Consider the following 15,461-nt stretch of genomic DNA (forward strand, 5'->3'; position numbering starts at 1 on the left):
GGCAGCAATGGTAGTAGTAGTTTGCTTTTTTATATATTCTTGATGCCTTTCTTCTGGGAGGAAGTCTCCCCTTTGCGCACAAATGCCCATTCTCTCTGAAAACTACACAGAATAAACTTTCCCCTTTGCTTCAGTTATTACTCCTACCTCCACACCAACCTCAGACCTATTTGCATATCTAGGAACCAACACTAGTAACCATGTCAAGTAACCAGAAACACACAACAGACGTTGGGTGACAGAGCAGGACTTGGGGAAACAGGGCTACATATTCAGTGTCTGAGAATTTGGAGGGGCTCGTGGTAGCATGGCCACAGGGATGGGCCACAGATGAATAGAAATGAAAGTAAGGAGCAATCTTCTATGATATGGTTCTATGAATTGGGGCAACTCAGGTAAGGAAGCTGACAGAAGATAACGCTCTAAGTTGCTATCAGAGGAATGAAAAGGGTGCCAAGGGAAAGATGGGACAAATGTACCTAGAAAGTTTCTACCCATTCAGCTACAGCTTATCATTACAGCCATATTTCCATACACATCATCATGATTTAGTGAGTAGCACTTGGATTAGAATACCAGCTAAAATGCAGAAGCCTTTGTTTTTGCATTTCAGGTTCGTGAGCTGGAAGCTGAGTGTGAGAATGAACAGAAGCGCAGTGCTGAGGCTATAAAAGGTGTACGAAAGTATGAGAGAAGAGTAAAGGAACTGACCTATCAGGTGAGAATAGAGACTTCCTTTTATCTAGGGTTGCCATATTCCCAAAAGTGAAAATCCGGACAAAGTTGCTGAGCTTTTCTTTTTTTTGGGGGGGTGTCCCAAAGTTGTTATTTGGGAACATCTCTCTCCTTCCCCCCTCACCAAATTAAGTTTTTAGGCTTTTAAAAATATTTTAAAGCATTTTTAAAAATAAAAATCGCCCTGCTTGCCATAAAATCTGCTCGGAAGCCATTACCAGAACCTGATTCCTGGACGTATGGCAGCCCTACTTTTATCTGAAAATGTCGTAGGTACTTGCATGTGAGTTCACACTCTCTTCTCTTACTTTTAAACATTTAGGCTGAAGAAGACCGGAAGAATGTTCTGAGACTCCAGGATCTTGTAGATAAACTACAGCTCAAAGTGAAAGCATACAAGCGACAAGCTGAGGAAGCTGTAAGTATCACACAGAACATGGTGCAAAAGTTTTGCCTTGCATGTATTGCACCAACACACAAAACCTGACTGAATAATGAAGTCTAGTTTTGAGCAGAACATGTTTATATCACATACAAATATTTTGAATTTACAGCATTTCTCATAAGAGAATTTATACACTGCTCTTGCGCACCCAAGAGGTGAAGACCCCATGGAGCTCTGCACATTCAGGAGCTGCCCTACTATCTTAAATATTATGGGATTCTTCACAAATTGAATTGTATGCCCTTCAAAATGGCCTGAGAAAAATTAGTACATGCTTTCTGTCTACTTTGCTAAGAATTCAATCTGGTGCAGGCTGAAAAGCAGGAAGGACTGAGTTCTGCCATTTTCATATCTCTCTGTCTGTTATCAGGAGGAACAATCCAATGCGAACCTTTCGAAGTTCCGCAAGATTCAGCATGAGCTGGAAGAGGCTGAGGAGCGGGCTGACATTGCTGAGTCCCAGGTTAACAAGCTCCGGGTGAAGACCCGAGAGGTGCACAAGAAAGTTGTTGTAAGCGAAGAATAAGCTCACCAAAGAGATGTAGAGTGACTGAAGAGAAGCACAAAATGTGAAGCTCTTTGCCACTTCCTGTAATTAATGTTTATTCCCCTCACTGTTTAGAAAATAAAGATTGTAGATTCCTTTGCATACTAAATATGGACATGGCTTTTCATTTTAACTTGTTAGTAAGTATTAGAGACCTGGAAGGATTGTGCATTTCTGGTGACAGTCTTAACTCTGCCCTGTTGTGCATTCAGTTGAACACAGTTCTCAGATTCATGAATATATATGATGACTCTCAGAAACATTATTACATAATCAGTGAATCACCATGAAATTGAAGTTTACTTGCAGTTCACATTAAGCCTTAGTTCTTATCTTTAATCACTTTGGGTTTCTCTTCATGAAGCAAAGGAAGAAAACAAATGTTAAAATAAATGAGCAAAATCTTATATGGTTAGTTTAAGTAAATGGTAACAAAGCACATTGTCATTGTTATATTGAGCCTAGGTGCTGAACACCAAATGGGATGAACAGGAAAATGTGCAAACATATATTGCTAAGCAAGGACCTAAAATAGTGTTTTTTGTTTTACAAGAAAGCACTTTCTTGAGATGGGTGTATCAACTATTTCTGAACTGTACTGTGCCCTCTAAACTAAGAATGAACCTAATGAGCACTGAGGCTTAGCCATATGCAACTCTATGCTGGATTGTGGTAATGCTGTCCAAAGGGCTGTCTTGTCCTTGGGACAAACTGTAAAGATCAAGGCAGGTTGCCAAGTATGCAAAGGTTCTAAATAAGCCTTTCACCTCGTATGTAGTCATAAGATATCAAATGCAATTGTGTAGTCATAAGATATCAAATGCAATTGTATGGAGTTATTAAATCAACAGGTGATTTTGGGTTATAATATTTTTAAAATCACTGATCAGTACTATGAAAACTCATGTTAAATAGATTGATTTAAACAAATAATATCAAGAGTATGTTACTAGGTATTCACATCATAATGTTATATCAAAGGGATCAGCTCTAGACTGAGCACTCTTTTAGGGGTTTATTATCTGGTTCCAAACTGAAAATACATACAATGCAAATGATATGAACCCTGGATGTGAGTTAAATAGGAAGTAGCACACAAGGAAAGTACTGTAGTTCAGAATAAATTGCATGTATTTGTGCAAAAATGCAAATTAACACAACCTATACACTTTGAACAAATATTACTGGTCAGAACAGGACTTTCAATTTCTGTCCAGCTGTCCCCTCCCCCCAGCTTCAGAGAGCCCCCCAAAGTTCCACAGTAGATTTTGGGAGTACACAGAGTACAGTGGGCTGTAGCAGGGAAAAGATGAAGGAGAAACCTTGTTGTGTGGTGGACACCAGTTCACACTATGTTGAATCTCACCCAACATCTAAATATTGGGTTTCTGGTAAGTCTACTGTTAAAACAAATATATACAAAACTGGAGTTTCTTGTCAAAAAAGTTTGCCTTGAAAACAGAAAATATTTACCAGAATGTCTAGAAGGAAGTACAACAAACGTTATGCAGAGCAGACTACTGAACTACCAAATACTATAACTGGAAGGTATTTTCTATAGTGTTTTAAACAGTATGATAATCACACAAAATATAATATACCTCTCATTCTTTTTTTGATCAGTTACTAACTCACTGGATTTTAATTCTGCTTCTGGTTTGGGCCTATATAGGACATACATGCTGATATAGGATTATAGTATACATTCTGTGTCAAGTGTTCTTAAATTTGAATGCAGCTGCTGATTTACCTATCACAACTGTTCTATACTGTATCATTTCATATGTTGGGTTTTTTCAAGCGGGGGGGGTGTGCTGCTAATTCACTGTGCACACAGTCATGGCAAAAATAAGATGGCATAAACTGGGGGGGGGGCTCTTTATTATATAAGAAGTCTGTAAAAAAGGGAAGAAACTTCTAGTAGTTGCCAATTAAATAGCTTTTCCATAGCAAATAGTTAATAGAATCCCTGAAAGCCCCTAGAAAAGACATTATTTGTATCACCAAAAACATCTGTACTTAAAACTACCTGTGCAGGGTCTGCAGCAATCACTGGTGATTTATTACTTAACAGAATTTATGCTTAAGTAATATTTGTATTTTCCTATAAATTAAGCATTTAACCAATAAATAGTTTTCATCTGTAATTGCTTTTGTTTTAGCAAATACTTAATTTTTTTCAAAGTTGTTGTTCCTTTTCATCTTGAAGCTACGAAAAAGATTTTTGCTCCTTCCATGTAGTTCTGGATATTGTTTTACCATCTTCTAAATCCTCTCCAAATTGTTTGCATATCAAAACTGTCACCAGTATCCAGGCTGAGGATCATCTAATACCAAGCAGTGCATCGTTGCACTCTCTCCCCTCTCCCAATCTAAATTATACCAGCACAAATCAAACAGCCGTTGGTTGCACATGTGGGCTTGAAACAAAATACACAAAACTGTAAGAGGGGTCCTTTCCACTTGTTTGACAATATGGTGTTATTGTAGTTTATGTGGAGTGTGCAGTCCTTGGGTGTGCAAGAAGTGAGAAACCATCTTAAAACAATTATGATGTTCACTACCACAGAACCTAAGTCCTATAATGCATGTCTCCAAAGCTCTGGGAAATGTCCCCAGTGACCAAGTCATGTTACAACTTTTAGGGGGTAGTCGCAGATTGTGATTAAGGTCAGGGAATGGAACAAAATACCTGGGAAACCTATCCTTACAACTACTAAAACGCTACTCATAGCTCAGTGGTACAGCTCCTAGTTAGCAGCTATCTATCTAAGCAGATGAAAAAAGACAGGAAGGAGCCATGTTCAAATATATTAAAGGATGTCACATAGAGGAGGGAGAAAGGTTGTTTTCTGCTGCTCCAGAGAAGCGGACACGGAGCAATGGATACAAACTACAAGAAAGAAGATTCCACCTAAACATTAGGAAGAACTTCCTGACAGTAAGAGCTGTTCGACAGTGGAATTTGCTGCCAAGGAGTGTGGTGGAGTCTCCTTCTTTGGAGGTCTTTAAGCAGAGGCTTGACAACCATATGTCAGGAGTGCTCTGATGGTGTTTCCTGCTTGGCAGGGGGTTGGACTCGATGACCCTTGTGGTCTCTTCCAACTCTATGATTCTATGAGAGACTATTGAAGGCCAAAGGTAGGTGAATGTCAAGCATGAGGGATCTACTTCTTTTCCCTAAAACCTCAAGGTCCACCAACTACAACCAAGTGAAAAATAGTGGCTCAGAAAGAGGGCAGATGCACACTTAGAATTGAAGATCAGGACATCTCTGAATTCAGCATAGTCCGTAAATTTGCTTTCAGTTCCAGAAATTTCCACGGCCTTTTTTTGGGTGGGGAGGAGGAGTGGAAGTTGTGATTGTTGAATAATAGCAAAACAGAAATCCTTGTTGATCTACTACACTTCACTCAGAGATTAGCCTGTAGATCCCTAACTACTTTCTCCTCATCGCTGTTGTGGGCACCCTCCTGGCCTTCCAAACCTGAACTCCTGGCCTTCCAGACAAACGGGCAGTGGCTAGATAAAAATGGAAGCAAAAAGAATAGCTCCTAGATTGGGTAGGGAGAGTGCAGTGGGGTGATGTTAGGCTTCCTCAGGTTTACATCTGTGGAAGAAGTTAAAGGGAGAATGCAATACACAAATAAGGACTTGGAATAGAATTATATCCAATTGTGGTGTCCCACTTGTGCAAAATATTTCCGCATGTGCATGCAAATGGGACTTATTTTTCCACCCCACCCCCCAAAAACCCATTTCTCTGGATGGTTGCAGGACATTATGGAGCAGATTATGGAATTAACAGTGTTGCAGATGAAGAAGTCCCATTTGTATCCACTGGTGCAACAGTGGATCTCACTCATAGAATCTTCAATGCAGCATAAGTGCCTCAGGATTTTTACGTCCAACTGACAGCTCATTCACTTTTCTGTCACTTTAATCTCCTTCCCAACAACCTTTGCCTTTTAAGACAGGAGTTACCCTCCACAGCCTCTTCATTTGGACTCTATTGCAGAGCACATGCTCTCTATAACTAAAATTCTAGTCATGGTCCGGAGGGTTTATGAGCACAGTAGTTGTCCAAAATGGTAATCATAGAAGGGATGCCAAGAGTCTTAAGCCTCCAATTCCTTACCCATCATCACATCTGTTTATCACTGTCTGAAAATAGTAGACAGAATTCCATATTTTCATCAAATGATTTTAAATGCTTCAAGATTTTTGAGACACCAACATTTGCTGTAATAAATTTTGTCAAATTATTTTTTCTAGGTGTTTTTTTAATCTGTGTTTGGTGCTAGTACTAGTGAGGAAGTTATTTATCATTTGTCCTCTGCTTAACCTTTTAATTGTTTAGCATTCCTAAGTGCAGATAAATTATTTTAAAAAATAAAACCTAACCTAAAAAACAAAAATAAACCGTGGGGCATGTTAGCTGTGATTTTCTATTTGGATAATTTCACTGAAAATATAAGAAGCCAGTGAGTCCTATATAATATTTTTAGAAATGATACAAGCACTTGTAGTAATGGAGTGTCTTGAATATTTCTAATCTAAATATATCCAAGGATAATATGAGTAAGAATGATGCTTGCAGTCAACTTTGCCAAAACAATACTTTGCCAGGAATAATTGACCTGACCTATGCCAGAGGAGGTGCTATTCCCTGAGCAGACCTTATAAAAGAGTTCCTGGGACCTATCTTGTCTTTGATCTGCCTGCTCTCTGCATACAGCTTCAAGGTAAGTCATGTGCAGAAACAAGGGTTGCAGGGAAGGAGTAGAGGCCTGAAATTCTTCACATCCCAAGTCACTTGGTCACCTCTGGAACTAATTTATATGTGGATATTCAAACCTGCCCTGGAATTCAAACCTGTTCTTTCATCTATTTCTTCTCTCTCACCTATTCTTGGAGCTTTTTTGGCAGCAATTAAAAGAGGTTCATCTTTATTTATTTATCTTTTTTCAGTGGTAGCCAGCCTCAAGCCTGCATATAACATCTTGCACAAGGTAAGCATGCTAATCCCCATGGCATATTGAGAGTATAATATAAAGTATAAATTATATTTATAATGCAATTTATGCCAATACTAGTTACATGTCGAAAATATAATTTGGAAACTGGAATTATTGTACAGTGGTACCTCGGGTTAAGAACTTAATTCGTTCTGGAGGTCTGTTCTTAACCTGAAACTGTTCTTAACCTGAAGCACCACTTTAGCTAATAGGGCCTCCTGCTGCCACTGCGCCGCCAGAGCACGTTTTTCTGTTTTCATCCTGAAGCAAAGTTCTTAACCTCAGGTAATATTTCTGGGTTAGTGGAGTCTGTAACCTGAAGTGTATGTAACCCGAGGTACCACTGTATAGATGAATTAATGTAGAAAAAGAAATGCAAATGTGCAATTTCAAATTAGTGATGATAAATAGGAGAGTGAGAGTGGTGTAATGGTTAGAGTGTTGGACTAGGTGTTGGACCTGGAGACTAGGGCATGTTGAATTTTTCAACTTTCAAATCCCCCAAACGAGGGGTGCTAAAAAGTTGCAACATGACTTGTGAATTCAAAAGATATTTTGGTCACATGAGAATCGACCAAGAAAGTGGCCGACACCTGGCCACTCCCTTAAATAGGCAGCCCCCAAGCCCCAACCTCCGATTGGCTCAGGGGGCACTGCCCACCCTTATCTGAGGGCCCAACGCAGCAGTGCCAGCCATCCCCTCCCTCAGCTGCCCCGAAGATGGCAGCTCCCTGAACCCACCACAGCCGCCCACCTGGAGTCCTAGGTGAGCAGATATTTTGGCTAAATTAATATAACTCAGTGTAGCTTGGTAAATAAAATGTGTGTAAAATTATAAAGAAATCATTAAAAATGGTTGCCAAGTACTTGCAGTCATATTTATTTATATATTATACATATTTTACACTACCTGACACTTTCAGAAGGTAAAATTAAAATTCCTTGGTTTCCCCGAGAACAGCTTATTTGCTTCTTAATCAAACGTAGACTAGCCAAGCTAAATGTTGTCCAATCACAAATATAGCTGATTTGAATTCCTCACACCCAAAAACATATTTTTAAGCCCCATCACTGAAGAAATTTGCAAAAACTAAGTTTCACCCCCTAAAATGACACACCTTACTGGGAGTCCAGGGTTCGAATCCCACTTAACCATGAAGCTCACTGGGGGACCTTGGGCCAGTCATTGCCTGTCAAGTCTAAGCTACCTCACAGTGTTGTTATGAGGATTAAATGGGGAGAAGGAGAAACAGATACATCACTTTGAGATCCCTGGAAGAAAAGGTCGTACAGAAATGGAATAAATAAATAGGTAGGTAGGTAGGTAGGTAGGTAGCCCGAAAATGCGTAACTCAGAAACCTGTAGCACAAGTTTTTATTGGAACAAAAGTCTGATACTTCCATCACTTTGAGATGCTCAATAGAAGATAGTGTTTCAATCTCTCACACTGGATCTAGATCTAATAAGGAAGATGTATCAGTTGCTTACCCAACCTACATTCTAAATGATTCTTCACTTGTAGACTTGGAGCAAGATAATTTACTTTTCAAATTCCTGGTAGGACGCACCGGGATTGTTTAAACACTGAAAGCTAAAGAAGGTTGAATTTTAATTAATGGCTGCAAATACAGGGAATTGTATTTTCCCCCACCCAAAAAATGGTAGAGCTCAAAAAGAATGAAATACAAAACTCTTTCCAGAGAAAAGCACAGGGGAGAGTTGCTTGCCTTTCCTACATAAATTTCAGAGTTCCTTCACTGCTTTCTTCCTGTCTTATCAGAATAACTTGCACACAGTGGTACCTTGGGTTAAGTACTTAATTCGTTCCGGAGGTTAACCTGAAACTGTTCTTAACCTGAAGCACCACTTTAGCTAATGGGGCCTCCTGCTGCTGCCGCCACGCGACTTCTGTTCTCATCCTGAAGCAAAGTTCTTAACCCAAGGCACTATTTCTAGGTTAGCGGAGTCTGCAACCTGAAGCGTCTGTAACCTGAAGCGTATGTAACCTGAGGTACCACTGTATAGCCAAGGTAGATTCACGCATGAGGCAAGGCAAGGACGCAGGAATCCATAGGGGCAGCACCTGCTGCTGCTGTGGTGGCAGCGATGGCTGTGGCACACCCCTTGGTGGCTGGCTCTGCAGCCTCCTGAGCAGCTCCTGCCGGTCTCCTCCTACCCCTAGGGAATGGGGCTGCCTTCTGACATTTTCTGAGCTCTGCACCTGTCTGGTGTGATTCAGAGCAGGCCCCTTCCCCACCCCCATGGCAGCTTTTGATTCCCACTTCAACTATCAGGTAAGGGTGATTTGATCCCTAACCCATTCCAATTGTAGATCTTAACCCTGCCCACCCCCCACCCCCCGGCCGCTGTTCCCAATGTAGATCTTCACTCACACCTTCTTTCTTGGAAGGAGGCTGTACACCATTTTGTGGTTCACCTCAGGTGCCAAAATGTCTCGTGCCAGCCCTGCAAATATGCAAAAGGAACATTTGCTTCTGAATGCCAGTTGCTGGAAATTGCAAGTGGGGAGAGTGCTGTTACAGTCAGGTCCTGCTTGTGTGTATTTCATAGGCTGGTGAGAGCAAGATGCTAGAATAGATGATCCTTCAGTCTAATCCAACAGGGATTGAATCAGATGTACCCAAAACACATGTTGTATGTCACTGAATTCTTGTCTTCCAGAGTAATGCCCAATCTTCATTCTCTATTCTGCTGTTTTCTTTATTAGAAACAGAATTGGCTTTTTGCCTCCTAAATTCTCAGTATACAAGGTCTTGCTATATTATTTACATTCAACCAATACTACTCTCCTTGGAATACAGATATAGAAAGCATCTAGCCCAGGAGTCTAGTCTATTATGTCTTGAAGTAGCTCTCCAAGGTCTTCCCCATATTTTCTCTGAACTGGAAACGCCAGAGATCAAACCTGGGGCCTTCCTTATATAGGCAAAGCTTGTGTTCTGCCACTGTGGCTAGGGTAATTTTCCAGACATACAACCTCTGCCCAATGGAATGCTTGGTACTTGACACAGTAGGATCTTGAGCTCTACAGATCAGCATATGGGATATAAAAGTCTCATAAAAGCAAATTTTCATGTGTCGTTGAGTAGTGGCCACAGTAAGTTATATACCCTGAGAGAAGGAAACCGACAATTCATTCCTCTAAAGAGGAATATGCGTTCACGTGTGCACTTCAGGGTTTTGCAATCATGCTGTTTTCCAACCATTCCAACAGAGGAATACAGCCCAGATGCCAATTTGTTTGTGCATGCAAATCAGATTCTCCTCACTGAATTAAATTGCGAAGCTCTTGAGTGTAGGGTGCTCTATATACACAGATGTTGTATCCATATTTTTTCTTCCTTTAAATGAAGCTACTTCCATAGGAAGAAAGGAAGCATTGGATGCGTCCTGAAAGACCTATGCATGCATAAGCAGTTACTAAATAAAGGTGATGGAAGGTTAAAAACAAAAACAAGTTAATACCATTGAAAGGATTATATTGATCCAATAACACGATGGAACATTTTCTCCCGTTTAGTGTTGTTGAGCTGCTTTCTATAAACTGCAGCCATGTCATCAGACGCGGAGATGGCCATCTTTGGGCCAGCTGCCCCTTTTCTCCGGAAACCAGAAAAGGAGAGAATTGAGGCCCAGAACAAGCCCTTTGATGCAAAGAATTCAGTCTTTGTGTCAGATCCTAAGGAGTCTTATGTGAAGGCCACTGTCACAGCCAGGGAAGGAGGGAAGGTCACAGCCAAGACTGAAAAAGGAGAAGTGAGTAGAAGACAACAAATGCATTGTTATAATTGCCTTGCCTCTACTTTTTAAGATGCCATAAACTTGCCTTTTGTTTCCTTGGCAGTCTGTGACTGTGAAAGAAGACCAAGTCTTTTCTATGAATCCTCCCAAATATGACAAAATTGAGGACATGGCCATGATGACCCACCTCCATGAACCTGCTGTCCTGTATAACCTCAAAGAGCGTTATGCAGCCTGGATGATTTATGTGAGTACAGCCCTTGTCTTTTATTTATTTTTTGCTTTCTGCTAATGCAGGTGTTGTGGTCTCAGATTAGGTAGATCTGTGTGCTAACCTCTAAAGCTCTATTGAGACCTCTGTGGGTCACCTCCCTTGTTCTTCAGTCCAACAAGCGATAGGAACAGGCTGGCTTTACCCTTGCTCTTTGAAGTGATTGTAGTCTCAGCACCATTTCTCATAATAATCAGGAAAAGACGTGCAATAATTTTATTAAAACTTAAAAAGTTTTACTATTATCCTGTTATAATCTTGTTTCCTTCTTTGTGATTAAACATTTGTTCAATATTTGGGATTTTTGAAGAGGACATACACTTGATTTTTAGAAATCAAAAATCTGTCAAATAACAATACTGATATAAGAACGTTGCAGTTTTTATCTTTCTCCTTACCATTTATGGATAAATTATATGTTTGCCAACTTTTAGTTTGGCTGGAAGTTTTCAGAATTTAAGTCTATTTCTTACTTTATTTCCATTCATGCTTTTCACCCTCTAAAAGAAGGAACTACTTACATATTTTCCACAAGAGCAAAAGAATATAACAGTATTAATAGAAATATTACTACAAGCAGATTAATTGAACTAGTTCTGTTCTTCTTCCAGACTTATTCAGGTCTCTTCTGTGTCACTGTCAATCCATACAAATGGCTGCCAGTGTACAACCCAGAAGTGGTAAATGCCTACAGAGGCAAAAAGCGTCAAGAGGCCCCTCCTCACATCTTCTCCATCTCTGACAATGCCTATCAGTTCATGTTAACTGGTAAGTAAGTGAAAAGCTTTGGGAACAAATAATGTTTTCCTCAGAGGACCTCAGTGTCCTTTCACAATGTTGGATTAGTGCTGGTGACTGCATTCTTTATTCTGCTAATAAAATCATGAAGCTCACTCTCGCCACCAGCTCCTAGCTTAATATGCCTGGCATTATGTGAGGATAAAAAAGCCGAGAATTGGAAAACACTTGCACATAGTGAATATGCTGTGCAAAGAGTACTGTATTATGTTAGAGGCTTAAACTGAAGATTTTGTGATATCATTTTCTCTTTCTTTGTTCATAAGCCTTTCCTACCCGCCAACACAGTTTTGGCTTCCATAACATCCAGGATCCAAAACATATAGCCAATGAGGTGTTTGGATTAGGGATGGAGCAGAAATGTATTTGGCTTGCTGGTTAAAGTAAACCAACGTAATCCATAGGTCCTTGATTTATATGCATGTTAGAATGCAGCTATCAATCAGATCACACAAAATGAACACAAAAGTATGTATTTTACATTAAAATGCATGAAATAATTTGGATTTTGGCATAAAAATAATCAAAAAGGCTTACAAAAATGCATATTTTATGGAAAGAATGTGTTTAACATGTATAAAAGGTATTCAACTTAATGCATTTTTGCTCATTTTAATAAAGAACTGCAAAAATCAAAAGTGGAACAGAAAGGCTGACCTACCCATCCTTAGCTTAATGAAGACCACATAGAAACCATTTTCTTAGGATTTAAAATACGTGAGACTGGGAGTTCAGATGATACTTAAAATTATGGGGTTCTACTCCTCATGTATTCTTGGACAGATGTAGGTGCTTCTACACACACACACACACACACACACACTGCTTCATATTATTTTAAAATTAAAAGTAACTTTTTAAACAATTTAATATTTTCAGATCGTGAGAATCAGTCTATTCTGATCACGTAAGTATCCTTTCTAGCTTTTTTCTGTGCAGACTTTTGAAATGGAAGCAGGGTGCTGTCATTGTATTAAGGAAAAATCATCCCAATGCTTAACATGGGACAAAACTATATTCATAACTTAAATGGCATAATAGTCATAGTTCTAAGAAACTTTGGAAACTGCAGTTCTGCAATAGGAGCTACTCAGCAGTTTCCAAGATTTCTCATGAAACTGAAATTCCGAAGTCTGTTTGGGAAAAGCCATAGCAGTTAAACTGGTATAAAACCAATGTAAGTTTAAAAGTCCATAGCATATAATTATAACCATTAGAGCAGATATGGCTAACTCTTGGTCTGGGGACCTGATTTGTGCTGTAAACAAATTTTGGCAGGGGTGACTTAAAAAGGGGGAAATTAAAATAGACCCAGCACAGGGATGGATGGAGAAATTTAAATTTCTCCACTCAGCCCAGCACCTGAATGAGATGTAAATCACTCCCTCCCCAGTCATCAGATCAATCCTTTGATGAGCAGGGAGGGGACAATAGGCCCCTCCTCAGCTGGTCTACAAGGAACACCTGACGAGAGTGAGGCTGTGTGTATGCAACAATGTGTGTGCAAGAGTGTAGTAGGATGGCCACAGCTACTTTTAGCCACATATTTGGCTAGCATGCAGTCCCTGCAAGGCTGACCAAGAGTAAATGCGGCTTCAGGCAAAAAATGTTAGCCACTTCTGACCCATTGTTGAGAGACTTTCCCCTTGACTATTGGTTTCCTGTCCCACCTTTCATCAACAGTGGAGAATCTGGTGCTGGAAAGACTGTGAACACGAAACGTGTCATCCAGTACTTTGCAACAATTGCAGCCACAGGTGAGAAGAAAAAGGAGGAGGACACAGCAGGCAAAATGAAGGTAAGCTTTGTGTCACAAAAGGATGAAATGTGGTTTTGATGCAGTCTCTATATAATAATCATACAATAATACATACATTGCAGGGTACCCTTGAAGATCAAATCATCAGTGCCAACCCCTTGCTGGAGGCTTTTGGAAACGCAAAGACTGTGAGGAATGACAACTCCTCACGTTTCGTAAGTCATCTGCAGAACCTGAACATAACAGTTTGCCTTTAAGTGTAGTGCCTTATCATCATACACAGCAAATCTGTAGTAACCTATATGCAGAATCTGCCTCCTAGAATTTGTAATTGCCTATCTTTTCCTTTTTAAAGGGTAAATTCATCAGAATCCATTTTGGTGCCACAGGCAAACTGGCTTCTGCTGACATTGAAACATGTAAGGGCTGCTTCTTTAGATGAACTCTTTGTTTGTTTGTTTGTTTGTTTGTTTGTTTGTTTGTTTGTTCATTCTATTTCATTACCTTGCCAGATTTGCTAGAGAAGTCCAGAGTTACTTTCCAGCTGAAAGCTGAAAGAAGCTACCACATCTTTTATCAGATCATGTCCAACAAGAAGCCAGAACTAATTGGTAAGAGGCATTTGTTATAGTGGCTGCTGCTGCTGTTGCTAAAATCTTGTGCTGATGCTGGATTATGCAATGGATGAAAATTTGTGCTTCTCCTTATTCAGAGATGTTGCTGATTACTACCAACCCATATGACTTTCACTTTGTGAGTCAGGGTGAGATCACTGTTGCCAGCATCAATGATCAAGAAGAGTTGATGGCAACTGATGTAAGTAACTTATAGAATGGAATATATGGAATTTAATTAGACCAGTTTTGGGCTGAATTTATTCAACAGAAATTAGATGTCTTGGGGTGAGGCATTCTAGAAATGCTGGGGTTGATGATGTGTGTCTGCGTGGGGGGGGGGGGGCGGGGAAATCACAGTGCACTAATAGCCGAAATGCTCTTCCTCCAAATGAAATGGTAATTTGAAGGGCCAGTTTTTGTTCACCATTTTAACTTTTGATTGATAGGAAGCCATTGACATCCTGGGTTTCACTGCTGAGGAAAAGACAGCCATTTACAAGCTAACTGGAGCTGTAATGCACTATGGGAACATGAAGTTCAAGCAGAAGCAACGTGAGGAGCAGGCTGAGCCAGATGGCACTGAAGGTATTCACAAAGTATCTCTGTTATGGCATTATACTTGGGGCCCTAAATACAATATGGATTGTGTGTGGCTATGAAGCAGCGATTTACATAGTCTATTAATAAGGTATTGTTCTTTATTATGACTATTTACCTCACTGATGAACAAACATGTTGTTAGGTGGCCAAATCTTAGAATCATAGTATTGTAGAGTTGGAAGGGATCCCAAGGGTCATCTAGTCCAACCCCCTTGCAATGCAGGAATCTCAACTAAAGCACCCATGACTGATTGACATCCAGCCTCTGCTACAAAGCTCCAAGAAAGGAGAGTCCATCACCTCTCAGAATCTACTCCACTGTAGAACAGCTCTTACTGTCAGAAAGTTCTTCCTGATGTTTCTCAGAGTCTCCTTTCTTGTAATTTGAATCCATTGTTTTGGGTCCTAGCATCTGGAGCAGGAGAAAACAAGCTTGCTCCATCTTCCGTGCAACAGCCCTTTAAATGTGAAGATGGCTATCATATCTCCTCTCACTCTCCTCTTTACCAGGCTAAACATACTCAGTTCCCTCAACCACATAAGGCTTGGTTCCCAGACCCTTGATATAATTTTGGTCGCCATCCTCTGCACATGTTGCAGCTTGTTAATATCTTTCTTAAAAGGTGTTGCTCAGAACTGGATACAGTACTCCAGGTGTGGTCTGATCAAGGCAGAATAGAGTGATACTATTACTTCCCTTGGGGTGTATGGAGTCTTTGGGGAGGGGTAGTACTTCTGGTTGGGGACACATGTTGCTCCTTCTGGGGTAGTTTGTCCTCCTTTGGTCCCCAACCTACACTCAGCTCTCACCTGTGGCTCCTAGAAGCTGTCAGCATGCGACAGCGGCCACACCCCGAGAACAGCTTTGACTGGCCAGCTAAACCAGGTGAGGATAGCTGATAGGTCTC

The 15,461-nt window shown here is 40.3% G+C and overlaps 1 protein-coding gene and 1 long non-coding RNA gene across 5 annotated transcripts in view; one reads left to right on the forward strand and one right to left on the reverse strand.

The window, feature by feature from the left end:
• Positions 1-15,461, reverse strand: part of LOC310672020 — a 261,869-nt gene that overhangs the window by 97,673 nt on the left and 148,735 nt on the right. The gene's annotated exons all lie outside the window — the stretch shown is intronic.
• The window catches only part of LOC310671990 (myosin-1B), an 88,206-nt gene that overhangs the window by 22,574 nt on the left and 50,171 nt on the right, over positions 1-15,461 (forward strand). For 2 of the 4 annotated variants that reach the window (XM_083428447.1, XM_083428448.1), the window contains exons 1-12: positions 6,253-6,472; positions 6,699-6,739; positions 10,288-10,523; positions 10,612-10,755; positions 11,391-11,547; positions 12,457-12,484; positions 13,261-13,375; positions 13,459-13,551; positions 13,692-13,755; positions 13,849-13,947; positions 14,049-14,152; positions 14,400-14,538. In XM_083428447.1, the coding sequence (XP_083284573.1) occupies positions 10,320-10,523; positions 10,612-10,755; positions 11,391-11,547; positions 12,457-12,484; positions 13,261-13,375; positions 13,459-13,551; positions 13,692-13,755; positions 13,849-13,947; positions 14,049-14,152; positions 14,400-14,538 (1,147 nt within the window). In that variant the 5' untranslated portion in view covers positions 6,253-6,472; positions 6,699-6,739; positions 10,288-10,319. Of the gene's footprint in view, positions 1-613; positions 719-1,057; positions 1,154-1,550; positions 6,473-6,698; positions 6,740-10,287; positions 10,524-10,611; positions 10,756-11,390; positions 11,548-12,456; positions 12,485-13,260; positions 13,376-13,458; positions 13,552-13,691; positions 13,756-13,848; positions 13,948-14,048; positions 14,153-14,399; positions 14,539-15,461 lie in introns of those variants that run through there. The other 2 variants (XM_083428444.1, XM_083428445.1) reach the window with 1 other exon arrangement.

This window comes from Podarcis tiliguerta (assembly GCF_965153285.1).
Source record: "Podarcis tiliguerta genome assembly, chromosome: 2".
Lineage (NCBI taxonomy): Eukaryota > Metazoa > Chordata > Lepidosauria > Squamata > Lacertidae > Podarcis > Podarcis tiliguerta.